Below are 27,605 nucleotides of genomic sequence, written 5' to 3'. Positions count from 1 at the left end.
CAGATTCATGGAGCTGTCAGGACGCGGCGTGTTCCTCACAGGGGGCGCTCAGGGCATCGGGCGAGCCATCACCACCGCCCTGTTGGACAAAGGAGCAAAGGTCAGCCTTAAGGGCCGTTCACATGCCAGACGTTCAACCAACTTTTCCCCAACTTTTGTCGTTTGAAAATCGCTCCCGAGCTGTCGAGTCCAAGTCGGCGAAAAGTCTGCCGTGTGAACGGCCCCAACGGTTGAGGTTCGATTTAGGACAGACTTAGCAGCGACTCCAAAACTCAATTGAGCACTGGTCGACTCGTCCGTGACTTGGCAAAGATTTTGCGCAGACTTTTCTTATCGCTCTTACTGATCGGTTGGCTCTGGCCAGACATATAGTTAGACGCCTATTTATATCTATACTCTAGCCAAACTGCTCCATTTAGATTTACATCACATACATGCCCCTAATAGGTAAGTTAGCTGTGAGGACGTAAAGCCCCCCATCTGGTATAATTAAACTGCTTTTCACGCATTAGGAGGTAGCTCCGATAGCTGAACTGGCCTTCAAGTCTTGCGAAAATCGCCGCTTAAAACTAGCTTGAGCGTTCGCGCTGTTCACACGGGCAGCGACTGGGGGGGACGTTGGTAGAAAGTCTGCCGTGTGAACGGCGCTTTACTGGACATACAAGCTAGAGTCAACTCGTTACGGAAAACACCTAATTTATTCGGATTTAGTTCTCTTTCCTTGTTTGTATTATGATTGTGTAAGTGTAAAGCGCTCTGGGCTCGTCACCACGAGGTTTACGCGCTATATAAGTAATCGTTATTATTATTATTATTACTGAAGAATAGCGATTTTCGTCATCTTCTTTTCCTTATTGTTCTTGTTCTTTTTCTTCTTCTTCTTCTTCTTCTTCTTCTTCTTCTTCTTCTTCTTCTTCTTCTTCTTCTTCTTCTTCTTCTTCTTCTTCTTCTTCTTCTTCTTCTTCTTCTTCTTCTTCTTCTTCTTCTTCTTCTTCTTCTTCTTCTTCTTCTTCTTCTTCTTCTTCTTCTTCTTCTTCTTCTTCTTCTTCTTCTTCTTCTTCTTCTTCTTCTTCTTCTTCTTCTTCTTCTTCTTCTTCTTCTTCTTCTTCTTCTTCTTCTTCTTCTTCTTCTTCTTCTTCTTCTTCTTCTTCTTCTTCTTCTTCTTCTTCTTCTTCTTCTTCTTCTTCTTCTTCTTCTTCTTCTTCTTCTTCTTCTTCTTCTTCTTCTTCTTCTTCTTCTTCTTCTTCTTCTTCTTCTTCTTCTTCTTCTTCTTCTTCTTCTTCTTCTTCTTCTTCTTCTTCTTCTTCTTCTTCTTCTTCTTCTTCTTCTTCCCTTGTATACTTTTTTTTAATCTATAACAAGCTCTTCAGGGAAGTTGAATGTAGGCCTCTTCTTTAATGTTCTCACCTTTCAGTGATCTTCTTGCCATTCTCATCACAGGAACGTTGAATGTAGGCCTCTTCTTTAATGTTCTCACCTTTCAGTGATCTTCTTGCCATTCTCATCACAGGAACGTTGAATGTAGGCCTCTTCTTTAATGTTCTCACCTTTCAGTGATCTTCTTGCCATTCTCATCACAGGAACGTTGAATGTAGGCCTCTTCTTTAATGTTCTCACCTTTCAGTGATCTTCTTGCCATTCTCATCACAGGAACGTTGAATGTAGGCCTCTTCTTTAATGTTCTCACCTTTCAGTGATCTTCTTGCCATTCTCATCACAGGAACGTTGAATGTAGGCCTCTTCTTTAATGTTCTCACCTTTCAGTGATCTTGTTGCCATTCTCATCACAGGAACGTTGAATGTAGGCCTCTTCTTTAATGTTCTCACCTTTCAGTGATCTTCTTGCCATTCTCATCACAGGAACGTTGAATGTAGGCCTCTTCTTTAATGTTCTCACCTTTCAGTGATCTTCTTGCCATTCTCATCACAGGAACGTTGAATGTAGGCCTCTTCTTTAATGTTCTCACCTTTCAGTGATCTTCTTGCCATTCTCATCACAGGAACGTTGAATGTAGGCCTCTTCTTTAATGTTCTCACCTTTCAGTGATCTTGTTGCCATTCTCATCACAGGAACGTTGAATGTAGGCCTCTTCTTTAATGTTCTCACCTTTCAGTGATCTTGTTGCCATTCTCATCACAGGAACGTTGAATGTAGGCCTCTTCTTTAATGTTCTCACCTTTCAGTGATCTTCTTGCCATTCTCATCACAGGAACGTTGAATGTAGGCCTCTTCTTTAATGTTCTCACCTTTCAGTGATCTTCTTGCCATTCTCATCACAGGAACGTTGAATGTAGGCCTCTTCTTTAATGTTCTCACCTTTCAGTGATCTTCTTGCCATTCTCATCACAGGAACGTTGAATGTAGGCCTCTTCTTTAATGTTCTCACCTTTCAGTGATCTTCTTGCCATTCTCATCACAGGAACGTTGAATGTAGGCCTCTTCTTTAATGTTCTCACCTTTCAGTGATCTTGTTGCCATTCTCATCACAGGAACGTTGAATGTAGGCCTCTTCTTTAATGTTCTCACCTTTCAGTGATCTTCTTGCCATTCTCATCACAGGAACGTTGAATGTAGGCCTCTTCTTTAATGTTCTCACCTTTCAGTGATCTTCTTGCCATTCTCATCACAGGAACGTTGAATGTAGGCCTCTTCTTTAATGTTCTCACCTTTCAGTGATCTTGTTGCCATTCTCATCACAGGAACGTTGAATGTAGGCCTCTTCTTTAATGTTCTCACCTTTCAGTGATCTTCTTGCCATTCTCATCACAGGAACGTTGAATGTAGGCCTCTTCTTTAATGTTCTCACCTTTCAGTGATCTTCTTGCCATTCTCATCACAGGAACGTTGAATGTAGGCCTCTTCTTTAATGTTCTCACCTTTCAGTGATCTTCTTGCCATTCTCATCACAGGAACGTTGAATGTAGGCCTCTTCTTTAATGTTCTCACCTTTCAGTGATCTTCTTGCCATTCTCATCACAGGAACGTTGAATGTAGGCCTCTTCTTTAATGTTCTCACCTTTCAGTGATCTTCTTGCCATTCTCATCACAGGAACGTTGAATGTAGGCCTCTTCTTTAATGTTCTCACCTTTCAGTGATCTTCTTGCCATTCTCATCACAGGAACGTTGAATGTAGGCCTCTTCTTTAATGTTCTCACCTTTCAGTGATCTTGTTGCCATTCTCATCACAGGAACGTTGAATGTAGACCTCTTCTTTAATGTTCTCACCTTTCAGTGATCTTCTTGCCATTCTCATCACAGGAACGTTGAATGTAGGCCTCTTCTTTAATGTTCTCACCTTTCAGTGATCTTCTTGCCATTCTCATCACAGGAACGTTGAATGTAGGCCTCTTCTTTAATGTTCTCACCTTTCAGTGATCTTGTTGCCATTCTCATCACAGGAACGTTGAATGTAGGCCTCTTCTTTAATGTTCTCACCTTTCAGTGATCTTCTTGCCATTCTCATCACAGGAACGTTGAATGTAGGCCTCTTCTTTAATGTTCTCACCTTTCAGTGATCTTGTTGCCATTCTCATCACAGGAACGTTGAATGTAGGCCTCTTCTTTAATGTTCTCACCTTTCAGTGATCTTCTTGCCATTCTCATCACAGGAACGTTGAATGTAGGCCTCTTCTTTAATGTTCTCACCTTTCAGTGATCTTCTTGCCATTCTCATCACAGGAACGTTGAATTTATGTCTCTCCTTCTGTATTTTTGTATTTTTTTAATCTTTCAATGGTCTTCTTTCCATTGGCATGACAGGTGCTATTTTGTGACGTCAACGCTGACATTGGCAAAGCCACGGAAGCGGAACTACAAAAACAGTGTGGCGCTGACAACGTCATGTTTCAGCAATGTGACGTCACTAACGCAGATCAACTAAAAGGTAATTAGTCAAATAATCTCACAGCATTATTTCATAAACAGATTTTTAGCGGAGGAGCGTATTGGCAGCAAAAGTCAAGTTGGAATGTGTGCGATAAAAATGAAGTGTATCTGTGGCCCCGATCCGTTTCTTGCCCCACGTTCTCTGCTCCACCACAATCATCTCATGAATATTCATGTTAACTGAGTACGAGGCTTTCAAAACATTTGGCCTTGCCTGTCGCTCGAAAGAAAAAGATACCCTAACACACACACACACACGCGCGAGCGCGCGCGCGCACGCACGAACACACACACACACACACACACACACACACACACACACACACACACACACACACACACACACACTCCTTTCATCACGATCACACACACACACACACACACACACACACACACCAGGGACCAATAGGTCTATGCACACACACACTCCTTTCATCACACACACACACAGACACATACACGCTCCATAGCACAGTTGAATTTTAAACAAATTTCTACAGAAACATGATGTATTTGTTTATGTGTTTGGGTGTTACTCTGTTTCATGCATGCGTGTATATATATGTTCTTGATTTCGCGCGCGCGCGTGTGTGTGTGTGTGTGTGTGTGCGTGCGTGCGTGCGTGCGTGTGTGCGTGCGTGCGTGCGTGCGTGCGTGCTTGCGTGCGTCTGTGTAGCGGCCTTTGACCAGGCGGTGACCAAGTTCGGGGCGGTGGAGATCTGCTGTAACAATGCTGGCATCATGGATGAGACCATCTGGGAGAAGATGCTGGCCATTAACACGGTAAACAGCCTTCTCTTCTTTTTGTCGTTGTTGTCGTTGGTGGTGGTGGTGGTAGTGGTGGTGTTGTTGTTGTTGTCGTTGCCGTTGGTTGTGGTGGTGTTGGTAGGGTTCGCTTTTGTTGTTAAAACTGCCACTGTAGCTTTTGCTCTTTTATTGCCTTTTTGCTGCTGCTGCTGCTTGTGTTGTTGTTGTTGTTGGTGGTGGTGGTGCTTTAAAGATGTCCATGTGCGAACGTGTAAGTGGGCGTAGTCGAATGTCCATGTGGGAGTGGAGCATATAAGAATGCCCATGTGTGAATGTGTAAGTGGAGCGTATAAGAATGTGTAAGTGGAGCGTGGTCGAATGTCCATGTGTGAATGGGTAAGTTGAGCGTATACGAATGTTCATGCGTGCGATGTGTAAGTGAGACATGGATGTGTTCATGTCTGAATGCGTAAGAACAATGCAAGGAATAGCCAGAGAGGTATGTGGGAGGTGTGTTTATAACCTGCCCTGTTATATAGTGCTATATGTTTTATGTAAAATCAATGTCTTGTTTGTATTATTGTTATGTACCACGCCTGAATTTCTCTATGAGATAATAAAGTATTCTTCTTCTTCTTCTTCTTCTTCTTCTTCTTCTTCTTCTTCTTCTTCTTCTTCTTCTTCTTCTTCTTCTTCTTCTTGCCTGTTTCTTGTGAATAGGAAAACATGTCCAGTTTGATTGCCACGAGGTGAGTGGATCTGATGAATGTGAAGAAAGCTCTGATCTACGATAACACATTCCTGCCCGATGGCCGCCCGGGAAAGTTGTTTGTGTCACACCCTCTACCCATTCTTTCGCAGGCTGTGTTTGTTGTGATACAGTGAAACGCTTTGTCCCTGATGAGCTCCTGGAATCATTTGTACAAACCTCTACAGCGTTGGTGACAGTGATTCCTTGATTACCCAACAAGATTTTGTTAGCGAGCGATCTCTTTTAAGATAAAACGAGAACATGTAATTTACCATAGACATCATACCCAGCAACACCTAGACTATCCGAGATCCCTTCAGAAAGGAAGTGTGTACAATTCTGTCTTTCGGCCTCATAAAATCACTGAAAGGCGATGTGGGTGTTAAAAAACAGACCTTTTATTTTGGTTTTGAACAGACGGCCCAAATACGGGGCAGCCAGATTGCCCTGGACCACATGAGGCGTGACAAGGGGGGACGTGGGGGGGTCATCGTCAACACCGTGTCCATCGCAGGTAACCTGTTCTTCACTCTAAACTCAAGTGTTCCACTTTTGAAAACCCTTTCTGTAAGGCCAAAAAAAATAATAGGTGTGGTTACGGTAACATAGCCAAAAAAAATAGGGTAGGAAGGTAGGCAAACCCTTTTTTTTTTTTTTTAACTTTTTTTTTCTAATGTGTACAAATTAAACCTACTTGACAGGGAAATAAGTGTGCGACTCGGGCGCTTTCGCTTTCATTGCGTTTTCTGCACTCGTTTACTTGGTTTTTTGTGTGTATTTTTGTGACAAATGTAATAAAAAGTTATAGGGTCGGCCCCAAAAAATAGGGTAGGTCGGGTTACCGTAACCACACCTATTTTTTTTTTAGGCCTAACCAACTTGGAACACAGTTTGTCGTACATGTAGTACATAACTCTACTAGCAAAAGGTACCTCGTGGTAAATACTTAGGGTTAGAACAATTGTGCTTACCACATATAATGCTACCCTTTGCTTCCATTGTCTCACACTGTCTTCAAAACACTATTACAGAAAGGTGTTCACAAGTGGAACACTTCGCTTACAGTGTTCACCAAGGTCTCACTTTGTCGTGTCTTGTTCTGCCTACCTCCCTTTGCTTAGCGCTTTTCTCTTGAAACTCAACCACAAAAAGATGCTAATTATTGAGTCGTACGGTATTATCCAGTTAATCATTCCAGAATAAATGAGAGCGAGGATAAGTCACTGGAAACAAAAATGTAAATGATCTTACTCGTTCAAAATCCTCCTTGCAATCTCTACAATAGCCTTTGTGGATTCCATGGTTGCTGCTACCTCCCCCCCCCCCCCCCTTTCTTCTTCTTCGTTTTCTCCTTCTTCGTTCTTGAAGTACAACCTAGTAATAGTAACAGACATCAATGCAACAGAACAGATAGCTATTGGCTATTTTTTGTATTACTTAAGCTACTCTTTCATACCCTTCACTCTAAAAGGATCTTTTCCACGTTTGAACACATTTCTGTGACATAGTTCATAGTTCTGCTGGCAAATGTTGCACATGTAGTATTCACTAGATTTCAATTGAACACTTGTAAGCACTATGCGTTTATTTTGTGTGCCTCTTTTAGAACAATGTACTGTTTCACAAAGTGTTCAAAACTTGTTAAAGAAATGTGTTTAAAAGCGGAACACTTCTGTTTAGAGTTTGAGAGTCATTTGTTAAAGAAATGTGTTTAAAAGCGGAACACTTCTGTTTCGAATTTGAGAGTCACTTGTTAGAGAAATGTGTTTAAAAGTGGAACACTTGTGTTTAGAGTTTGAGAATAACCCTCTATTCCATCCGAACCCTTTAACGAAACCTGTAGAAGACAGGGTAATCGTTTCCTGTAGTACAACTCTAACGGATAATATTTATTCGTGTGGTTTTTTTTCATTTCAGGCTTATTACCAGGTCATGAGCTGCCTGTCTACATCGCTTCCAAACACGCCATGATTGGTTACACGACGAGCTGCGCTGTAAGAAGTCAATAGTTTTCCTTGTTTGTGTATTTGTACAAGAAAAGCGAGTAAAACGACCATGTGTTGCAGGTCGATACTCTATAAACTGCTCTTATCTTCTTCCTCTTCTTCGTCCATGGGCTTAGACTCCCACGTTCACTCGTGTTTTTAGCACGAACGAGTGGATTTTTACGTGTATGGCCGTTTTACCCCGCCATTCAGGCGCATACGCCGATTTCGGGGGAGGCATGCTGGGTATTTTCGTGTTTCTATAACACACCGAACTCTGACATGGATTACAGGATCTTTTCCGTGCGCACTTGGTCTTGTGCTTGCGTGTACACACGAAGGGGGTTAAGTCACTAGCAGGTTTGCACATACGTTGACCTGGGAGATTGAAAAAATCTCCACTCTTAACCCACCAGCGGCAGCGACCGGAATTCGAACTCACGACCTCCCGATTAGGAGGCCGATGTCTTACCACCACGCCACTGCGCCCGTCAAACTTGTTTTATGATTTTCAATCCTTGTCGGACACATAATTATAGCTTAAGAAAATTCCTCGCGTAATATTGTATACAAGATAACCTCTAAAAAAATTACGTTTTTGTATAAAAGATAACTTCTTGAAAGCTGACTTTTTGTTAGGATTAATTTAGCGACTGATTCTTGAGATGTGAAGATCTTGTCAACAACACCGATGCCTTGCTTGTCCGAGTTTTACACGATCTTCATTGTTCAAAAGCTCTGAACACACCAAAGCATGTTACAGTTCCCGCAGAAAACACCTTACCTGTGCTATAATTTTCTTGTTTGGATGTCTTTGACGCACGTCCTAATAGATACCTTAGGCAGAAATGAGAACGAGAAGAGTACAGCTGATCCTTTCTTTACTCTCCTGACCGATCTCATGAACTGTCAGCTTGAGATCAAGCGAACAAACCCTAACTGAACAGAGTCCATTTTCTTGGTTCTAGGCTAATTGCCCCCCGGACAACTGCCCCCCGGACAAATCTCCGAAAGTTTGAAGGCAATGCGTTAACGAGTTACTCAAATGTACCATTTCTTGTCTCATTACCCGCTAAAACGGCTTCAAAAACTGCCTTTTATGCCTTCTGAGAGGATTGACACCTACACCGCTCAGCATGCCATAGCGTCCATGTTAGACAAGATATGTGAACAAAACTGACTAATTTGGATACAGATTTGATTGTTTTGTCTAAGGACATGCTAAACATGTTTCGTTTTAGCAGTTCTGATTTCTTATCAATTTTAACGCGGGAACCTTGACTTTGCGAATTTGATTTTGGGGGGTGTCTGTGTTGTAGGTTCCACTGTATCGACACTACGTCATGTAAACTAAATCTGTTTTCTGAATAAGGTAGAGGAATAAACGGCCTTTCCAGTCATATAAATGGGTTTACGATAAACGGCCTCATCAGAAGGATCTGCTCTCAAACGCATCTGCATCCTTTTGTTATGTCGGGTAGTATAGTATGCTCTGTGTTGGGCGTCCAGAGGGACCCCGAGGTTGCCGGACAAGGAGTCAGGTGGTGCTGCCTGTGTCCCATGCCGGTCAACACGGGCATGCTGCAGCTGAAAGAGGGACAGGTCAAGACTGCTGACCAGTTCATGCAGAAAATGCAGCCCTTGATGATAGAGTAAGTGCTCACATTGGACCCCCCCGGATTTAACACTTCCTCCATTTTATGACTATGCTTCTTCAGATTGTCTGTTCAGAGCCTCTGTACATTTTCCCCGATTTTACGACTCCCTCAGTTAACCTTTTAACCCCCGTATCCCTACCTCATAGCCCCTCCCTCTCATACACTAGGTCCAGCCCCTGCACCCTTGCCTCATGTTGGAAGCCCCTCCCTCTCGTACACAAGGTCCAGCCCCTGTACCCTTGCCTCATGTTGGAAGCCCCTCCCTCTCATACACTAGGTCCAGCCCCTGTACCCTTGCCTCATGTTGCAAGCCCCTCCCTCTCATACACTAGGTCCAGCCCCTGTACCCTTGCCTCATGTTGCAAGCCCCTCCCTCTCATACACTAGGTCCAGCCCTGTTCATGGAAGTTGTGTGTGTGTTCAGACCTGAAGACGTGGTGAAGGCCTTCATGACGCTGGTGCAGGACACGGAGAACAATGGCAGCATGATGGTGGTCAACAAGGTTCAGGGCGGGGTCTACAAGCGGAGGATGCTGGTGGACGATGACGGACAGTCCAACCCGATGCTCATCGACAATCCGCTCACCGCCCACCCCCCTGTGCCTGGACCCAGCCAGTAGACCCAGATTGCCAATTTTACTCAGAAATAAAACATTATATTTACATGATTTTTAAAGCACAAGGCAAACCGCAGATGGGGAGTAATGAAAGATCGGATGCAAGAGTTGACAGGCTTGGTTTTGCTATAGTGGTACAGTGACTAATTAGGTTGCTTAATCTTGCACGTGAGTTTCAACCACAATTATAAGATTATTTCATAATTTCTACCATACGTGTTTGTCTGTCGCCGTACTAGTAAGTGTTACGTTTTGTTTGGTCAATAATTAAAGTTCCAATAACCTGCACTTCTTGTTTTTGATTCGTTTATTTACGCAACGTGACTTTTATGCAAACAGTTGTTGTGCTTTCCATGATTTCAGTATTAAACATTGTGCCTGATTAACCCCTGTCTGTCTTGCAGTCAGTCAGTCTGTCTGTCTGTCTGTCAGTTTGTATGTCTGTCTGTCTGTCGGTTTTTCGGTCTCTCTGTCTGTCTGTCAGTTTGTGTGTTTATCTGTCGGTCGGTCTGTCTGTCTGTCTGTCTGTCTGTCTGTCTGTCTGTCTGTCTGCGTGTTTATCTGTCTGTCGGTCGGTCTTTCTGTCAATATGACGGTCGGTCTTTCTGTCAATCTGTCAGTTGGTCTTTCTGTAAATCTGTCGGTCGGTCTTTCCTGTCAATCTGACGGTCGGTCTTTCTGTCAATCTGTCGGTCGGTCTTTCTGTCAATCTGTCGGTCGGTCTTTCTGTCAATCTGTCGGTCGGTCTTTCTGTCAATGTGTCGGTCGGTCTTTCTGTCAATCTGACGGTCGGTCTTTCTGTCAATCTGACGGTCGGTCTTTCTGTCAATCTGACGGTCGGTCTTTCTGTCAATCTGACGGTCGGTCTTTCTGTCAATCTGACGGTCGGTCTTTCTGTCAATCTGACGGTCGGTCTTTCTGTCAATCTGACGGTCGGTCTTTCTGTCAATCTGACAGTCAGTCTTTCTGTCAATCTGACGTTCGGTCTTTCTGTCAATCTGTCGGTCGGTCTTTCTGTCAATCTGTCGGTCGGTCTTTCTGTCAATCTGATGGTCGGTCTTTCTGTCAATCTGACGGTCGGTCTTTCTGTCAATCTGACGGTCGGTCTTTCTGTCAATCTGACGTTCGGTCTTTCTGTCAATCTGACGGTCGGTCTTTCTGTCAATCTGTCGGTTGGTCTTTCTGTCAATCTGTCGGTCGGTCTTTCTGTCAATCTGATGGGCGGTCTTTCTGTCAATCTGACGGTCGGTCTTTCTGTCAATCTGTTGGTCGGTCTTTCTGTCAATCTGACGGTCGGTCTTTCTGTCAATCTGTCGGTCGGTCTTTCTGTCAATCTGACGGTCGGTCTTTCTGTCAATCTGACGGTCGGTCTTTCTGTCAATCTGTCGGTCGGTCTTTCTGTCAATCTGTCGGTCGGTCTTTCTGTCAATTTGACGGTCGGTCTTTCTGTCAATCTGTTGGTCGGTCTTTCTGTCAATCTGACGGTCGGTCTTTCTGTCAATCTGTCGGTCGGTCTTTCTGTCAATCTGACAGTCAGTCTTTCTGTCAATCTGTCGGTCGGTCTTTCTGTCAATCTGACGGTCGGTCTTTCTGTCAATCTGTCGGTCGGTCTTTCTGTCAATCTGACGGTCGGTCTTTCTGTCAATCTGTCGGTCGGTCTTTCTGTCAATCTGACGGTCGGTCTTTCTTTCATCCTCTTTGTGACATAGTCAAGCGGAGTGTGTGCGAGTGGAATTAGACGGGGTAAAACCACCACACAGAAATGAACACTTTTTGACGTGCCTGTGGTGTGACACGCATTGTCATTGGTCCACAAAAATCAATGTTCGTCACGGTCAGACCCTAAACAACACGTGTCCGTGCATTTTATATGCACGCGATTTATAACCAGTGGAGGACACACACTTCTAATCATTTTCATGCGTGTGTATGGTATGCTCGAATCGCAGGAGCTTGTATCAATGTGCTGGTCGATTGAAGTACGCTGCCCCTTTTGCCTTACTCTAACTTAAAATATAAGACTCAATTTGTTTTTTAATTGTGTATGGGTTTACAGTGAGATAATAAGATAGTGTGTGTTTTTCCCGAGGGTAATAGAATAAGCATTATCATACTTTTTTGCCAATCGACCGGCACATTGATACAAGCTCCTGTGGTTCGAATTAGGCCATGATAAAGCGCGTGTTGCTCTCTCACTGCCGCTCCAACAAGATCTGTGCTTACACAATGTGACCTCGTTGCGCTGTGACAAAAGGGCCCAGCGCGTGAGGCTTTTAAACCAGGCTTCATATCTATTCAAACGAGGACTCTACAAGGCGGCATGGACGTGAAAGACAAGGGTGTGTTTCTGACGGGGGGAGCGAGAGGCTTGGGGAGGGGGATGTGTCAAGCTCTGCTGGAGAAAGGAGCCAAGGTAGGAGATTATCACGTGGACGTTGTCACGGTAATTACCGTGGAACCCCTCGCCCCCCTAATTTTAAGACTTCCAAAATCTGAGAAAATCGGGTCTTAAAAAGGCTGGTGTCGTTCAAATGAGGCCTAATTTACAGTGGTTACGAACAGAAAATCTTAGAAAATAGGGTCTAAATCTTGCAAGGGAGGGGGTCTTAAATTGGGTCTTACAGGAAGTGTTTCGCGATATTTGCAGTGTATACTGAGTTCTCCCCCCTAACATGTGTCACACGCCTGACTGGAGTCATGTCTCTGGTTTCACGACTATTGACGCAGTGCGTTTACTGGTAAACAACTAGAGTAACATCTGTACTAAACGCATACACACGGGTGCACATGCACTGGTCGAATCCACGAGCACTTTCACAAAACATTTCCCTGCCGGTATGACCAACCATGCACACACAAAATCTTGCCGCAAACACGCACGCGTACACACTGACACACACACACACACACACACACACACACACACACACAGAAAAATACCCTTCAAATGTTCCACCTTCATACACAGAACAAAGGATAACACACCCACGAACCCACATACACGTTCACGCCGCTGAGGCCAAGACATACACGCACATTGCAATATTGACTTGCTGGTCGAGTAGACGATGTTCGGAAATAACTGTCGGGCTTGTATAAAAATGATGTAAAGTGTTTATTTTTGAAAAATATTAGGCTTGCTTTCCCGTGCGAAATCATTCATAGGCCAATCACTGACTGGCGTCTCAACGAGCAGCCAAAAGTAGTCACCCTTTCACAACACATACAAGTCATTTCCTAAGTTCGTCTATTAGAATGGGTGTTTTGTGCAAGGGTGGGGGGGGGGGGGGGGGGGGGGGGCTATGTTAAACGTGTTCCTAAGTTGAGCCGCTCTTCAAGGAAAAAAGTCTTATTCTTTCAAAATGATTTTGTCGCGATTAACAGGCTGGGTATACCGACACAATTTTAGTCGGTTCCAGCAAGATAACAAAGAGTAATCTGCATTTTCCTTTGGATCCACTCAATTGCTTCAGGTTTTGTTTTGTGACGTCAACGCTGACACGGGCAGGGCAGCAGAGGCAGAACTGCAGGGCAAATATGGCGCTGATCACGTCATCTTTTCACAGTGTGACGTCACTGATGCAGATCAGATGAAAGGTATGCGATTTGAGTTGCTTACATATTTCCTGAAACTCATGAACACAAATTATCGCAACAAATCCTTCACACACACACACACACACACACACACACACACAGGCAGGAAGGCACACACACACACCGACACACACACACATCCTAACACACGCACACACACACACACACACACACACTCACACTCACACACACGCGCACACACACACACGCGCACACACACACACACACTGGCACACACACACGCACAGTGACACGCAAACACATATACGCTCATAGTGACACACACACACACACACACACACACACACACACACACACACGCACGTACGCACATACACATACACACACACACACACACACAATCACACACACACGCACGTACGTACGCACACACACACACACACACACACACACACAGCTTTCAAGTGCGTTCCAGTATATCAATGTGTGTCTCTCACCGGTCAGCCTCCTTCCAGTGTATCAATGTGTGTCTCACCGGTCAGCATCCTTCCAGTGTATCAATGTGTGTCTCACTGGTCAGCATCCTTCCAGTGTATCAATGTGTGTCTCACTGGTCAGCCTCCTTCCAGTGTATCAATGTGTGTCTCACCGGTCAGCCTCCTTCCAGTGTATCAATGTGTGTCTCACCGGTCCGCCTCCTTCCAGTGTATCAATGTGTGTCTCACTGGTCAGCCTCCTTCCAGTGTATCAATGTGTGTCTCAGTGTGTCTCACCGGTCAGCATCCTTCCAGTGTATCAATGTGTGTCTCACCGGTCAGCCTCCTTCCAGTGTATCAATGTGTGTCTCACTGGTCAGCCTCCTTCCAGTGTATCAATGTGTGTCTCACTGGTCAGCCTCCTTCCAGTGTATCAATGTGTGTCTCACTGGTCAGCCTCCTTCCAGTGTATCAATGTGTGTCTCACTGGTCAGCCTCCTTCCAGTGTATCAATGTGTGTCTCACTGGTCAGCCTCCTTCCAGTGTATCAATGTGTGTCTCAGTGTGTCTCACCGGTCAGCATCCTTCCAGTGTATCAATGTGTGTCTCACCGGTCAGCCTCCTTCCAGTGTATCAATGTGTGTCTCACCGGTCAGCCTCCTTCCAGTGTATCAATGTGTGTCTCACTGGTCAGCCTCCTTCCAGTGTATCAATGTGTGTCTCACTGGTCAGCCTCCTTCCAGTGTATCAATGTGTGTCTCACTGGTCAGCCTCCTTCCAGTGTATCAATGTGTGTCTCACCGGTCAGCCTCCTTCCAGTGTATCAATGTGTGTCTCACTGGTCAGCCTCCTTCCAGTGTATCAATGTGTGTCTCACTGGTCAGCCTCCTTCCAGTGTATCAATGTGTGTCTCACCGGTCAGCCTCCTTCCAGTATATCAATGTGTGTCTCACCGGTCAGCCTCCTTCCAGTGTATCAATGTGTGTCTCACCGGTCAGCCTCCTTCCAGTGTATCAATGTGTGTCTCACTGGTCAGCCTCCTTCCAGTGTATCAATGTGTGTCTCACCGGTCAGCCTCCTTCCAGTGTATCAATGTGTGTCTCACTGGTCAGCCTCCTTCCAGTGTATCAATGTGTGTCTCACTGGTCAGCCTCCTTCCAGTGTATCAATGTGTGTCTCACTGGTCAGCCTCCTTCCAGTGTATCAATGTGTGTCTCACCGGTCAGCCTCCTTCCAGTGTATCAATGTGTGTCTCACTGGTCAGCCTCCTTCCAGTGTATCAATGTGTGTCTCACTGGTCAGCCTCCTTCCAGTGTATCAATGTGTGTCTCACACCGGTCAGCCTCCTTCCAGTGTATCAATGTGTGTCTCACCGGTCAGCCTCCTTCCAGTGTATCAATGTGTGTCTCACCGGTCAGCCTCCTTCCAGTGTATCATTGTGTGTCTCACTGGTCAGCCTCCTTCCAGTGTATCAATGTGTATCTCACCGGTCAGCCTCCTTCCAGTGTATCAATGTGTGTCACACCGGTCAGCCTCCTTCCAGTGTATCAATGTGTGTCTCACCGGTCAGCCTCCTTCCAGTGTATCAATGTGTGTCTCACCGGTCAGCCTCCTTACAGTGTATCAATGTGTGTCTGGCACCGGTCAGCCTCCTTCCAGTGTATCAATGTGTGTCTCACACCGGTCAGCCTCCTTCCAGTGTATCAATGTGTGTCTCACTGGTCAGCCTCCTTCCAGTGTATCAATGTGTGTCTCACCGGTCAGCCTCCTTCCAGTGTATCAATGTGTGTCTCACTGGTCAGCCTCCTTCCAGTGTATCAATGTGTGTCAAAGCGGTCAGCCTCCTTCCAGTGTATCAATGTGTGTCTCACTGGTCAGCCTCCTTCCAGTGTATCAATGTGTGTCTCACCGGTCAGCATCCTTCCAGTGTATCAATGTGTGTCTCACCGGTCAGCCTCCTTCCAGTGTATCAATGTGTGTCTCACCGGATCAGCCTCCTTCCAGTGTATCAATGTGTGTCACACCGGTCAGCCTCCTTCCAGTGTATCAATGTGTGTCTCACCGGTCCGCCTCCTTCCAGTGTATCAATGTGTGTCTCACCGGACAGCCTCCTTCCAGTGTATCAATGTGTGTCTCACCGGTCAGCATCCTTCCAGTGTATCAATGTGTGTCTCACCGGTCAGCATCCTTCCAGTGTATCAATGTGTGTCTCACTGGTCAGCCTCCTTCCAGTGTATCAATGTGTGTCGCACCGGTCAGCCTCCTTCCAGTGTATCAATGTGTGTCTCACCGGTCAGCATCCTTCCAGTGTATCAATGTGTGTCTCACCGATCAGCCTCCTTCCAGTATATCAATGTGTGTCTCACCGGTCAGCCTCCTTCCAGTGTTTCAATGTGTGTCTCACTGGTCAGCCTCCTTCCAGTGTATCAATGTGTGTCTCACTGGTCAGCCTCCTTCCAGTGTATCAATTGTGTGTCTCACTGGTCAGCCTCCTTCCAGTGTATCAATGTGTGTCGCACCGCTCAGCCTCCTTCCAGTATATCATTGTGTGTCTCACTGGTCAGCCTCCTTCCAGTGTATCAATGTGTGTCTCACCGGTCAGCCTCCTTCCAGTGTATCAATGTGTGTCTCACCGGTCAGCATCCTTCCAGTGTATCAATGTGTGTCTCACCGGTCAGCCTCCTTCCAGTGTTTCAATGTGTGTCTCACCGATCAGCCTCCTTCCAGTGTATCAATGTGTCTGGCACCGGTCAGCCTCCTTCCAGTGTATCAATGTGTGTCGCACCGGTCAGCCTCCTTCCAGTGTATCAATGTGTGTCTCACCGGTCAGCATCCTTCCAGTGTATCAATGTGTGTCTCACCGATCAGCCTCCTTCCAGTATATCAATGTGTGTCTCACCGGTTAGCCTTCTTCCAGTGTATCAATGTGTGTCTCACTGGTCAGCCTCCTTCCAGTGTATCAATGTGTGTCTCACTGGTCAGCATCCTTCCAGTGTATCATTGTGTGTCTCACCGGTCAGCCTCCTTCCAGTGTATCAATGTGTGTCTCACTGGTCAGCCTCCTTCCAGTATATCAATGTGTGTCTCACTGGTCAGCCTCCTTCCAGTGTATCAATGTGTGTCTCACCGGTCAGCCTCCTTCCAGTGTATCAATGTGTGTCTCACCGGTCAGCCTCCTTCCAGTATATCAATGTGTGTCTCACTGGTCAGCCTCCTTCCAGTGTATCAATGTGTGTCTGGCACCGGTCAGCCTCCTTCCAGTGTATCAATGTGTGTCTCACCGGTCAGCCTCCTTCCAGTGTATCAATGTGTGTCTCACTGGTCAGCCTCCTTCCAGTGTATCAATGTGTGTCTCACTGGTCAGCCTCCTTCCAGTGTATCAATGTGTGTCTCACCGGTCAGCCTCCTTCCAGTGTATCAATGTGTGTCTCACCGGTCAGCCTCCTTCCAGTGTATCAATGTGTGTCTCACCGGTCAGCCTCCTTCCAGTGTATCAATGTGTGTCTCACTGGTCAGCCTCCTTCCAGTGTATCAATGTGTGTCGCACCGGTCAGCCTCCTTCCAGTGTATCAATGTGTGTCTCACTGGTCAGCCTCCTTCCAGTGTATCAATGTGTGTCTCACCGGTCAGCCTCCTTCCAGTGTATCAATGTGTGTCTCACTGGTCAGCCTCCTTCCAGTGTATCAATGTGTGTCTCACCGGTCAGCCTCCTTCCAGTGTATCAATGTGTGTCTCACCGGTCAGCCTCCTTCCAGTGTATCAATGTGTGTCTCACCGGTCAGCCTCCTTCCAGTGTATCAATGTGTGTCTCACTGGTCAGCCTCCTTCCAGTGTATCAATGTGTGTCGCACCGGTCAGCCTCCTTCCAGTGTATCAATGTGTGTCTCACCGGTCAGCCTCCTTCCAGTGTATCAATGTGTGTCGCACCGGTCAGCCTCCTTCCAGTGTATCAATGTGTGTCTCACTGGTCAGCCTCCTTCCAGTGTATCAATGTGTGTCTGGCACCGGTCAGCCTCCTTCCAGCGGGCGGTCAGTCAGTGGGGAGCGGTGGACATCTGTGTCAACAATGCCGGCGTCATGGACGAGCGGATCTGGGAGAAAATGATACAGACCAACACGGTAAACATCGTCATGATCATTAGTGCACGATGGGAGAAAATGATACAGACCAACACGGTAAACATCGTCATGATCATTAGTGCATGACGGGAGAAAATGATTCAGATCAACACGGTAAACAACTTCAACTTTACTCAAGTGGTCATACGCAAATGAAACAGGCAGTACTTGTATCAATCCTCTGTCTGCAGGCAGTACTTGTGTCAATCCTCTGTCTGTAGGCAGTACTTGTGTCAATCCTCTGTCTGCAGGCAGTACTTGTATCAATCCTCTGTCTGCAGGCAAGCGAAGTCCAACTTTTTTGGATATAAGTCAACAATCCTATGCCGGGTTTTAATACTCTTTTTGGAACATTTCATAACATCTTAACACACACAAATGTACTCGAAGTACCTCTAGCATGTAGGCAGAATACTGTATTCTGAAAGTTTCAAAGCAATCTACCTGGTCATTGCTGAAACAAAGCGCTTTTTGACAGTGTACCCCTCAAAATTGTTAATTGACGCAAAAACCTCCCGTTTTTGACCGCTCATGCCATCGACACCTGCGGCAGTAAGAATGACATGACACAACAATTACGTAACAGCAAAACAACCTGTTCTGGATAGATAATTGATTTGATTTTGTCCTCGTGATTTTTTGTTAATTGTTTTAATTTGGCACCTTACGTTTTTATCAGGTCGATTTTTCGGGGTACCCTTATTTGAGCGGTGTGCGACAGATCCAAGTTTGGGTGCCTTAAAGGGCAGAGAAACTTTGAATGAAATGGCACGGGGGGAATTAATGCTTTAGGAGGGGTGCGAAGGTTACGTTTCACCTTTCCTGGTGGTTGTATGTTCCACGTGTCCGTGGCGGTGTGCAGATGGGTCAGATACGGGGCAGTCAGCTGGCTCTGGAGCACATGAGGCGTGACGAGGGGGGACGTGGGGGGGTCATCGTCAACACCGTATCCATGGCAGGTGAGGTTCAGGTGTCATCATCATCCCTCTCCCTCCGTAGTCATTCAACATTGGTCCAGCGAGGAGTGTGTAGCTGCTTGCCAAAGGATTATCTTACGTAAATTGAATACACACCTAATTGAAGGCTTTTCTTTTGCGGGTATACATATTTCTATACGTACTACAAATTTCTTGTAACAATTGTAGATTTTGTAATGAATGTTTTTCTTTCGATGTACATGCAACTGAATCTTTGTTAGAAAGGCCATCTTTCCTTCTTTCTTCTTTTCCGTCTCTCCAGTGTTGATTTATAGTTCTTTTGCTTCAAGTGTAACACTATTGTTGTCCTGTACAGGGTTGATCCCGTGCCACTGGTTCCCTGCGTACTGCGCCAGTAAACACGCCGTCGTTGGATACACCACCAGCTGGGCCGTGAGTCTGTCTTTTTGTCTGTCTGTCTATGCGTATGTCTGTCTGTCTGTCTAGCTACCTGTTTGTCAACTTTTCTGTGTGTCCGTTCGTCTGCCTGTCAGCCTGTTTGTCGATCTGTCTGTCTGCCTGTTTGCCCGATGTCTGTCTATGTATCTCTCTAGCTCTCTGTTGCGTCTGTGAACGGCGGGCTTGTCAAGTTGTTAATGAAGAAAGTTTATAGTACTGTCGATCGTGGACAAAGTGATGCTGATGACGTTTACGATGATGATGACGTTGACGACGACTATGACGATGATGATGACGATGATGATGATCACAGGTGATTATGACGATGAGGTGATTATGACGATGAGGTGACGACGATGCCTTTGATGATGGCGTACGATGATGATGATGTTGACGACGACGACGACGACGACGACGATGATGATGATGATGATGATGATGATCCCAGAGAAATCCGATGGCCGGGGCGATGGGTGTGAGGTGGTGCTGCCTGTGTCCGGTCTCGGTCAACACGGACATGATGACGTCACTACAGGAAGACCAGATCTTTGACATGGACAACTTCAGGGAGAGGGCGGCCGACACAATGCTGCAGTCAGTATGCCTTCAAAGACCACTTTCTATTTGGTCAAGTTTGACATAGAGTGTCACAGTCTTCAGTGGGCCTGAATAGACGAGCTCCGGAAATAACTGGTCAAGTTTGACATAGAGTGTCACAGTCTTCAGTGGGCCTGAATAGACGAGCTCCGTCAAGTTTGACATAGAGTGTCACAGTCTTCAGTGGGCCTGAATAGACGAGCTCCGTCAAGTTTGACATAGAGTGTCACAGTCTTCAGTGGGCCTGAATAGACGAGCTCCGTCAAGTTTGACATAGAGTGTCAGTCTTCAGTGGGCCTGAATAGACGAGCTCCGTCAAGTTTGACATAGAGTATCACAGTCTTCAGTGGGCCTGAATAGACGAGCTCCGTCAAGTTTGACATAGAGTGTCACAGTCTTCAGTGGGCCTGAATAGACGAGCTCCGTCAAATTTGACATAGAGTGTCACAGTCTTCGGTGGGCCTGAATAGACGAGCTCCGTCAAGTTTGACATAGAGTGTCACAGTCTCCAGTGGGCCTGAATAGACGAGCTCCGTCAAGTTTGACATAGAGTGTCACAGTCTTCAGTGGGCCTGAATAGACGAGCTCCGTCAAGTTTGACATAGAGTGTCACAGTCTTCAGTGGGCCTGAATAGACGAGCTCCGTCAAGTTTGACATAGAGTGTCACAGTCTTCAGTGGGCCTGAACAGACGAGCTCCGGAAATAACTCTGCCGAGTTTGTATTGGTTGTGAACGAGTGAGTACTTTGGCTTTTAGTGAGGCAAGCTTTCTACACGTTCTCCTTATCCGCGTGTTTCAGACACACCCCTCGCTAGTGCCTGGCCTATAATGTCACATGTTTCAGACACACCCCTCGCTAGTGCCTGGCCGCTGGAAAGCTTGCCTCTGTAAAAGCAAGAGTATTCACTCTTTCACAGCCAATACAAACCAGACACAGTGACATCCGGAGTTCGTCCAGGTATTATCGTTTAGTGAGTCATGCCATGCAAAACCACCTAAGAGTAAGAGATGTCTGTGCATTTTCATGTCTGTCTTCCCCCAGGCCAGAGGAGGTGGTGCAAGCGTTCATGAGACTGGTGGAAGACTCAGACAACAACGGCGCCATCTTGGAAGTCTGGCGCGGAAAGGGCGCCACCTACCGGAAAAGACAACTGGTCGACATGGATGGTGTCTCCAATCCTATGGTTGTGGATAACCCGTCTCAGACGTCCCTTAAACCCTCAGATGTGAAATAAATGCTGATTATTATGATTGGCCTTGTTGTTGTTGTTGTTGTTGTTGTTGTTGTTGTTGTTGTTGTTGTTGTTGTTGTTGTTGTTGTTGTTGTTGTTGTTGTTGTTGTTGTTGTTGTTGTTGTTGTTGTTGTTGTCTTGGTTTTTTACATTTAGTCAAGTTTTGACTAAATGTTTTAACATAGAAGGGGAATCGTAACGAGGGTCGTGGTGTACGTGTGTCTGTGTCTGTGTGTGTGTGTGTGTGTAGAGCGATTCAGAGTAAACTACTGGACCGATCTGTATGAAATTTTACATGAAAGTTCCTGGGTATGATATCCCCAGACGTTTTTTTCATTTTTTCGATAAATGTCTTTGATGACGTCATATCCGGCTTTTTGTAAAAGTTGAGGAGGCACTGTCACACTCTCATTTTTCAATAAAATTGTTTGAAATTTTGGCCAAGCAATCTTCGACGAAGCCCGGACTTTGGTATTGCATTTCAGCTTGGAGGCTTAAAAATTGATTAATGACTTTGGTCATTAAAAATCTAAAAATTGTAAATTTTTTTTTATAAAACGATCCAAAATTACGTTTATCGTATTCTTCATCATTTTCTGATTCCAAAAACATACAAATATGTTATATTCGGATTTAAAAACAAGCTCTGAAAATTAAAAATATAAAAATTATGATTAAAATTAAATTTCCGAAATCGATTTAAAAACAATTTCATCTTATTCCTTGTCCGTTCCTGATTCCAAAAACATATAGATATAGATATGATATGTTTGAATTAAAAACACGTTCAGAGAGTTAAAAAGAATAGAGATATAGAAAAGCGTCCTATCCTCCTCGACAGCGCAACCGCTACCGCGCTTTTCTGGATTGTTAATTTCACTGCCTTTGCCACGAGCGGTGGACAGACGATGCTACGAGTGTACGGTCTTGCGGAAAAAATGCAATGCGTTCAGTTTCATTCTGTGAGTTCGACTGAGCTTGACTAAAAGTTGTATTTTCGCCTTACGCGACTTGTTTTTCTGTCTGTCTGTTTTTCTTTCTCTGTACAGACATAGCTAGGGGCACACACACACACACACACACACACACACACACACACACACACACACACACACACACACACACACACACACACACACACACACACACGTGAGCGCATGAGATACTTTTTCTCTGTGACCCGAATACAAATCACAAACCAAAACGTGTGACTGTAGATGCATTAGTGAGTAAGCCCTTACCCAGCCATTTGACGAAAGTACACGACGCTTCTGATTCCTGACTTTATCTTACCAGTAGGACTTGTAGCAATGACTTTATCTTACCAGTAGGACTTGTAGCAATGACTTTATCTTACCAGTAGGACTTGTAGCAATGACTTTATCTTACCAGTAGGACTTGTAGCAATGACTTTATCTTACCAGTAGGACTTGTAGCAATGACTTTATCTTACCAGTAGGACTTGTAGCAATGACTTTATCTTACCAGTAGGACTTGTAGCAATGACTTTATCTTACCAGTAGGACTTGTAGCAATGACTTTATCTTACCAGTAGGACTTGTAGCAATGACTTTATCTTACCAGTAGGACTTGTAGCAATGACTTTATCTTACCAGTAGGACTTGTAGCAATGACTTTATCTTACCAGTAGGACTTGTAGCAATGACTTTATCTTACCAGTAGGACTTGTAGCAATGACTTTATCTTACCAGTAGGACTTGTAGCAATGACTTTATCTTACCAGTAGGACTTGTTGCAATGACTTTATCTTACCAGTAGGACTTGTAGCAATGACTTTATCTTACCAGTAGGACTTGTAGCAATGACTTTATCTTACCAGTAGGACTTGTAGCAATGACTTTATCTTACCAGTAGGACTTGTAGCAATGACTTTATCTTACCAGTAGGACTTGTAGCAATGACTTTATCTTACCAGTAGGACTTGTAGCAATGACTTTATCTTACCAGTAGGACTTGTAGCAATGACTTTATCTTACCAGTAGGACTTGTTGCAATGACTTTATCTTACCAGTAGGACTTGTAGCAATGACTTTATCTTACCAGTAGGACTTGTAGCAATGACTTTATCTTACCAGTAGGACTTCTAGCAATGACTTTATCTTACCAGTAGGACTTGTAGCAATCACACTTTCAAACAACAGCTTTCTTGCAACAGATATTAAACCTACACTATCAATCAAGTTATTAAGCTGTCGACAGTGCCATGTACACCAGTTCTGTGCCTGTCGTGCACACAGCCTTTACACACTGAAATCGAGTGACCCACTCAAACACTCACAAAGATAACACCACCTGTACACGCGAGGTGCAAGCTTTTAGGTCAAGGTCTTCCCATTACCACCGGACAACGACAGCTCAGTCAAGTTATCAGGACTGCAAACCGACACAGACGACAGAAATCAGCAAGTGATTCAGTTTGGCAGGTCTTTGATGGAGCTGTGTGTTTGATGTATTAATGATAATTAGTTAGAAGACCGGTAACGATGCTGGAGATCGGAGACAAGCGCGTGTTCGTGACGGGCGGGGCGAGTGGGATTGGGCGAGCAATCATCGAGGCGTTGTTAGCCAAGGGAGCCAAGGTCAGTGGTGCTGGTCACTTTCTTTCATGTCCAGGCTGAATCTGTGCATTTCTATAAGTCTTCATGCGTATGTGGACCTTGCTATCCCCATGTCCCCGTCCAAACTCCACCCCCCCCCCCCCCCCCCATCCTAGTGTTGTTGCAGTGGCAGTGAGTGTGATCATGCACAAGGCACAAGTGTGTGAGAGGGAGGGGGCTTCCCCAATGAGGCAGACGTACATTTGTTGTCCAGGCCTTGCCCCCTCAGATGCTGTTGATTTTTTTTTAAAATATGTATTTTTGGTCTCTCCTTGAGAAAAAAGGGTTCATTTTCCGGGTAAGGGGGGTGTGTGTTGGGGCTTCCGTAACCAAGGACCCCCCCCCCCCCCTCTCTCTCTCTCTCTCTCTCTCTCTCTCTCTCTCTCTCTAGATCCAGCTCTCAGTCCTGATACACACTGTCTGCTTTGAAGAAATCATTGAAGTCATTGTGATGGCAGAATATTGTTTGGTTGGTTAGTTGGTTGGCTGGTTGATTGATTGATTGGTTGATTGATTGATTGACTGATTGATTGATTAGTTGTTTGATTAATTTGTCTACTATTCTATGTATAGGTAAACGATAAGAGTACAAGAAGGGACAGATGCCAATGGACCAAATGATGGGTCGACAGATGATTGAGCGAATGGATGGATGGATGAGCGAATGACGTCATAATACTTTAATTCATCTGGTTCTGGGGATTAAAGACGCTACCGAGTTGATATGAGTACATTATTTTCAAACAGGTTCTGTTTTGTGATGTCAACGCCGACGCAGGCAAAGGCCTGGAAACAGAACTACGGAAACAATATGGCGCCGACAGGGTCATCTTCGCACAATGTGACGTCACAAATGCCCAACAGCTTGAAGGTAGTCAATGCAGGCTATCGTACTTGACCTGTGCAACAAAGTTGTTTTATTTGAGTGGCCAGGATAATCCGCCTGTCGTCTGTTATGTTCTAGCAGCTAGGACAGTGTTGTTTTATTTGAGTGGCCAGGATAATCCGCCTGTCGTCTGTTATGTTCTAGCAGCTAGGACAGTGTTGTTTTATTTGAGTGGCCAGGATAATCCGCCTGTCGTCTGTTATGTTCTAGCAGCTAGGACAGTTGGGCGATAGTCTTCCTGTGCGCGTCCAAATTCGCCAGAAAGAGACGATTTTCGGAAATAACTCCGTCGGGTTTGTATGTGTTGTGGGAGAGTGACCTGGTAAATATAGAGCCGATTGTTTTGTTCGTAGTATTACATGGGAAATACAGAGCCGATTGTTTTGTTCGTAGTATTACATGGGAAATACAGAGCCGATTGTTTTGTTCGTAGTATTACATGGGAAATACAGAGCCGATTGTTTTGTTCGTAGTTTTAAATAGTAAATACAGAGCCGATTGTTTTGTTTGTAGTATTACATGGGAAATACAGAACCGATTGTTTTGTTCGTAGTATTACATGGGAAATACAGAGCCCATTGTTTTGTTCGTAGTATTAAATGGTAAAAACAGAGCCGATTGTTTTGTTCGTAGTATTAAATGGTAAAAACAGAGCCGATTGTTTTGTTCGTAGTATTACATGGGAAATACAGAGCCCATTGTTTTGTTCGTAGTTTTAAATAGTAAAAACAGAGCCGATTGTTTTGTTCGTAGTATTACATGGGAAATACAGAGCCGATTGTTTTGTTCGTAGTTTTAAATAGTAAAAACAGAGCCGATTGTTTTGTTCGTAGTATTAAATGGTAAAAACAGAGCCGATTGTTTTGTTCGTAGTATTACATGGGAAATACAGAGCCCATTGTTTTGTTCGTAGTATTAAATGGTAAAAACAGAGCCGATTGTTTTGTTCGTAGTATTAAATGGTAAATACAGAGCCCATTGTTTTGTTCGTAGTATTACATGGTAAATACAGAGCCGATTGTTTTGTTCGTAGTATTACATGGGAAATACAGAGCCGATTGTTTTGTTCGTAGTATTACATTGTAAAAACAGAGCCGATTGTTTTGTTCGTAGTATTAAATGGTAAAAACAGAGCCGATTGTTTTGTTCGTAGTATTAAATGGGAAATACAGAGCCGATTGTTTTGTTCGTAGTATTACATGGGAAATACAGAGCCGATTGTTTTGTTCGTAGTATTAAATGGGAAATACAGAACCGATTGTTTTGTTCGTAGTATTACATGGGAAATACAGAGCCCATTGTTTTGTTCGTAGTATTAAATGGTAAAAACAGAGCCGATTGTTTTGTTCGTAGTATTAAATGGTAAAAACAGAGCCGATTGTTTTGTTCGTAGTATTACATGGGAAATACAGAGCCCATTGTTTTGTTCGTAGTATTAAATGGTAAAAACAGAGCCGATTGTTTTGTTCGTAGTATTACATGGGAAATACAGAGCCGATTGTTTTGTTCGTAGTATTAAATGGTAAAAACAGAGCCGATTGTTTTGTTCGTAGTATTAAATGGTAAAAACAGAGCCGATTGTTTTGTTCGTAGTATTACATGGGAAATACAGAGCCCATTGTTTTGTTCGTAGTATTAAATGGTAAAAACAGAGCCGATTGTTTTGTTCGTAGTATTAAATGGTAAATACAGAGCCCATTGTTTTGTTCGTAGTATTACATGGTAAATACAGAGCCGATTGTTTTGTTCGTAGTATTACATGGGAAATACAGAGCCGATTGTTTTGTTCGTAGTATTACATTGTAAAAACAGAGCCGATTGTTTTGTTCGTAGTATTAAATGGTAAAAACAGAGCCGATTGTTTTGTTCGTAGTATTAAATGGGAAATACAGAGCCGATTGTTTTGTTCGTAGTATTACATGGGAAATACAGAGCCGATTGTTTTGTTCGTAGTATTACATGGGAAATACAGAGCCGATTGTTTTGTTCGTAGTATTAAATGGTAAAAACAGAGCCGATTGTTTTGTTCGTAGTATTACATTGTAAAAACAGAGCCGATTGTTTTGTTCGTAGTATTAAATGGTAAAAACAGAGCCGATTGTTTTGTTCGTAGTATTAAATGGAAAAAACAGAGCCGATTGTTTTGTTCGTAGTATTACATGGGAAATACAGAACCGATTGTTTTGTTCGTAGTATTACATGGGAAATACAGAGCCGATTGTTTTGTTCGTAGTTTTAAATAGTAAAAACAGAGCCGATTGTTTTGTTCGTAGTATTAAATGGAAAAAACAGAGCCGATTGTTTTGTTCGTAGTATTACATGGGAAATACAGAACCGATTGTTTTGTTCGTAGTATTACATGGGAAATACAGAGCCGATTGTTTTGTTCGTAGTATTAAATGGTAAAAACAGAGCCGATTGTTTTGTTCGTAGTATTACATGGTAAATACAGAGCCAATTGTTTTGTTCGTAGTATTAAATGGTAAAAACAGAGCCGATTGTTTTGTTCGTAGTATTAAATGGTAAAAACAGAGCCCATTGTTTTGTTCGTAGTATTAAATGGTAAAAACAGAGCCGATTGTTTTGTTCGTAGTATTACATGGGAAATACAGAGCCCATTGTTTTGTTCGTAGTATTAAATGGTAAAAACAGAGCCGATTGTTTTGTTCGTAGTATTAAATGGTAAATACAGAGCCCATTGTTTTGTTCGTAGTATTACATGGTAAATACAGAGCCGATTGTTTTGTTCGTAGTATTACATGGGAAATACAGAGCCGATTGTTTTGTTCGTAGTATTACATTGTAAAAACAGAGCCGATTGTTTTGTTCGTAGTATTAAATGGTAAAAACAGAGCCGATTGTTTTGTTCGTAGTATTAAATGGGAAATACAGAGCCGATTGTTTTGTTCGTAGTATTACATGGGAAATACAGAGCCGATTGTTTTGTTCGTAGTATTACATGGGAAATACAGAGCCGATTGTTTTGTTCGTAGTATTAAATGGTAAAAACAGAGCCGATTGTTTTGTTCGTAGTATTACATTGTAAAAACAGAGCCGATTGTTTTGTTCGTAGTATTAAATGGTAAAAACAGAGCCG

General features: G+C 44.2%; 3 protein-coding genes across 3 annotated transcripts in view; all 3 read left to right on the top strand.

Annotated features, from left to right (window-relative positions):
- LOC138949946 (15-hydroxyprostaglandin dehydrogenase [NAD(+)]-like) overlaps positions 1-9,933 on the top strand; it is a 12,527-nt gene extending 2,594 nt beyond the window's left edge. Inside the window, exons 2-8 of the mRNA XM_070321733.1 lie at positions 4-100; positions 3,762-3,885; positions 4,564-4,670; positions 5,803-5,899; positions 7,303-7,379; positions 8,880-9,022; positions 9,453-9,933. Of these exons, the coding sequence (XP_070177834.1) occupies positions 4-100; positions 3,762-3,885; positions 4,564-4,670; positions 5,803-5,899; positions 7,303-7,379; positions 8,880-9,022; positions 9,453-9,648 (841 nt within the window). The 3' untranslated portion in view covers positions 9,649-9,933. The remainder of the gene's footprint in view (positions 1-3; positions 101-3,761; positions 3,886-4,563; positions 4,671-5,802; positions 5,900-7,302; positions 7,380-8,879; positions 9,023-9,452) is intronic.
- A 1,898-nt stretch (positions 9,934-11,831) lies between these two features.
- LOC138949938 (15-hydroxyprostaglandin dehydrogenase [NAD(+)]-like) lies at positions 11,832-21,023 on the top strand. Its single transcript, XM_070321725.1, has 7 exons — positions 11,832-12,058; positions 13,119-13,242; positions 17,692-17,798; positions 18,661-18,757; positions 19,092-19,168; positions 19,623-19,768; positions 20,815-21,023. Exons 1-7 carry the CDS (start codon positions 11,966-11,968, stop codon positions 21,005-21,007), a joined length of 837 nt encoding a protein of 278 aa, XP_070177826.1. The 5' UTR covers positions 11,832-11,965; the 3' UTR covers positions 21,008-21,023.
- Positions 21,024-23,251: 2,228 nt separating this feature from the next.
- Positions 23,252-27,605, top strand: part of LOC138949932 (15-hydroxyprostaglandin dehydrogenase [NAD(+)]-like) — a 34,487-nt gene continuing 30,133 nt past the window's right edge. The window contains exons 1-2 of the mRNA XM_070321717.1: positions 23,252-23,604; positions 24,370-24,493. Of these exons, the coding sequence (XP_070177818.1) occupies positions 23,509-23,604; positions 24,370-24,493 (220 nt within the window). The 5' untranslated portion in view covers positions 23,252-23,508. The remainder of the gene's footprint in view (positions 23,605-24,369; positions 24,494-27,605) is intronic.

The sequence above is a fragment of the Littorina saxatilis genome, linkage group LG1, assembly GCF_037325665.1.
Source record: "Littorina saxatilis isolate snail1 linkage group LG1, US_GU_Lsax_2.0, whole genome shotgun sequence".
Lineage (NCBI taxonomy): Eukaryota > Metazoa > Mollusca > Gastropoda > Littorinimorpha > Littorinidae > Littorina > Littorina saxatilis.
This window is presented reverse-complemented; position numbering and strand designations above follow the sequence as displayed.

What these genes read in the sequence shown, in the direction of transcription:
- LOC138949938 (XM_070321725.1), top strand. Translation starts at nt 11,966, where the DNA reads ATGGACGTGAAAGACAAGGGTGTGTTTCTGACGGGGGGAGCGAGAGGC. An exon ending in TGATGCAGATCAGATGAAAG is followed by an intron (nt 13,243 to 17,691) that starts GTATGCGATTTG and finishes GGCACCGGTCAG; the next exon opens with CCTCCTTCCAGCGGGCGGTC. An exon ending in GATACACCACCAGCTGGGCC is followed by an intron (nt 19,169 to 19,622) that starts GTGAGTCTGTCT and finishes TGATGATCCCAG; the next exon opens with AGAAATCCGATGGCCGGGGC.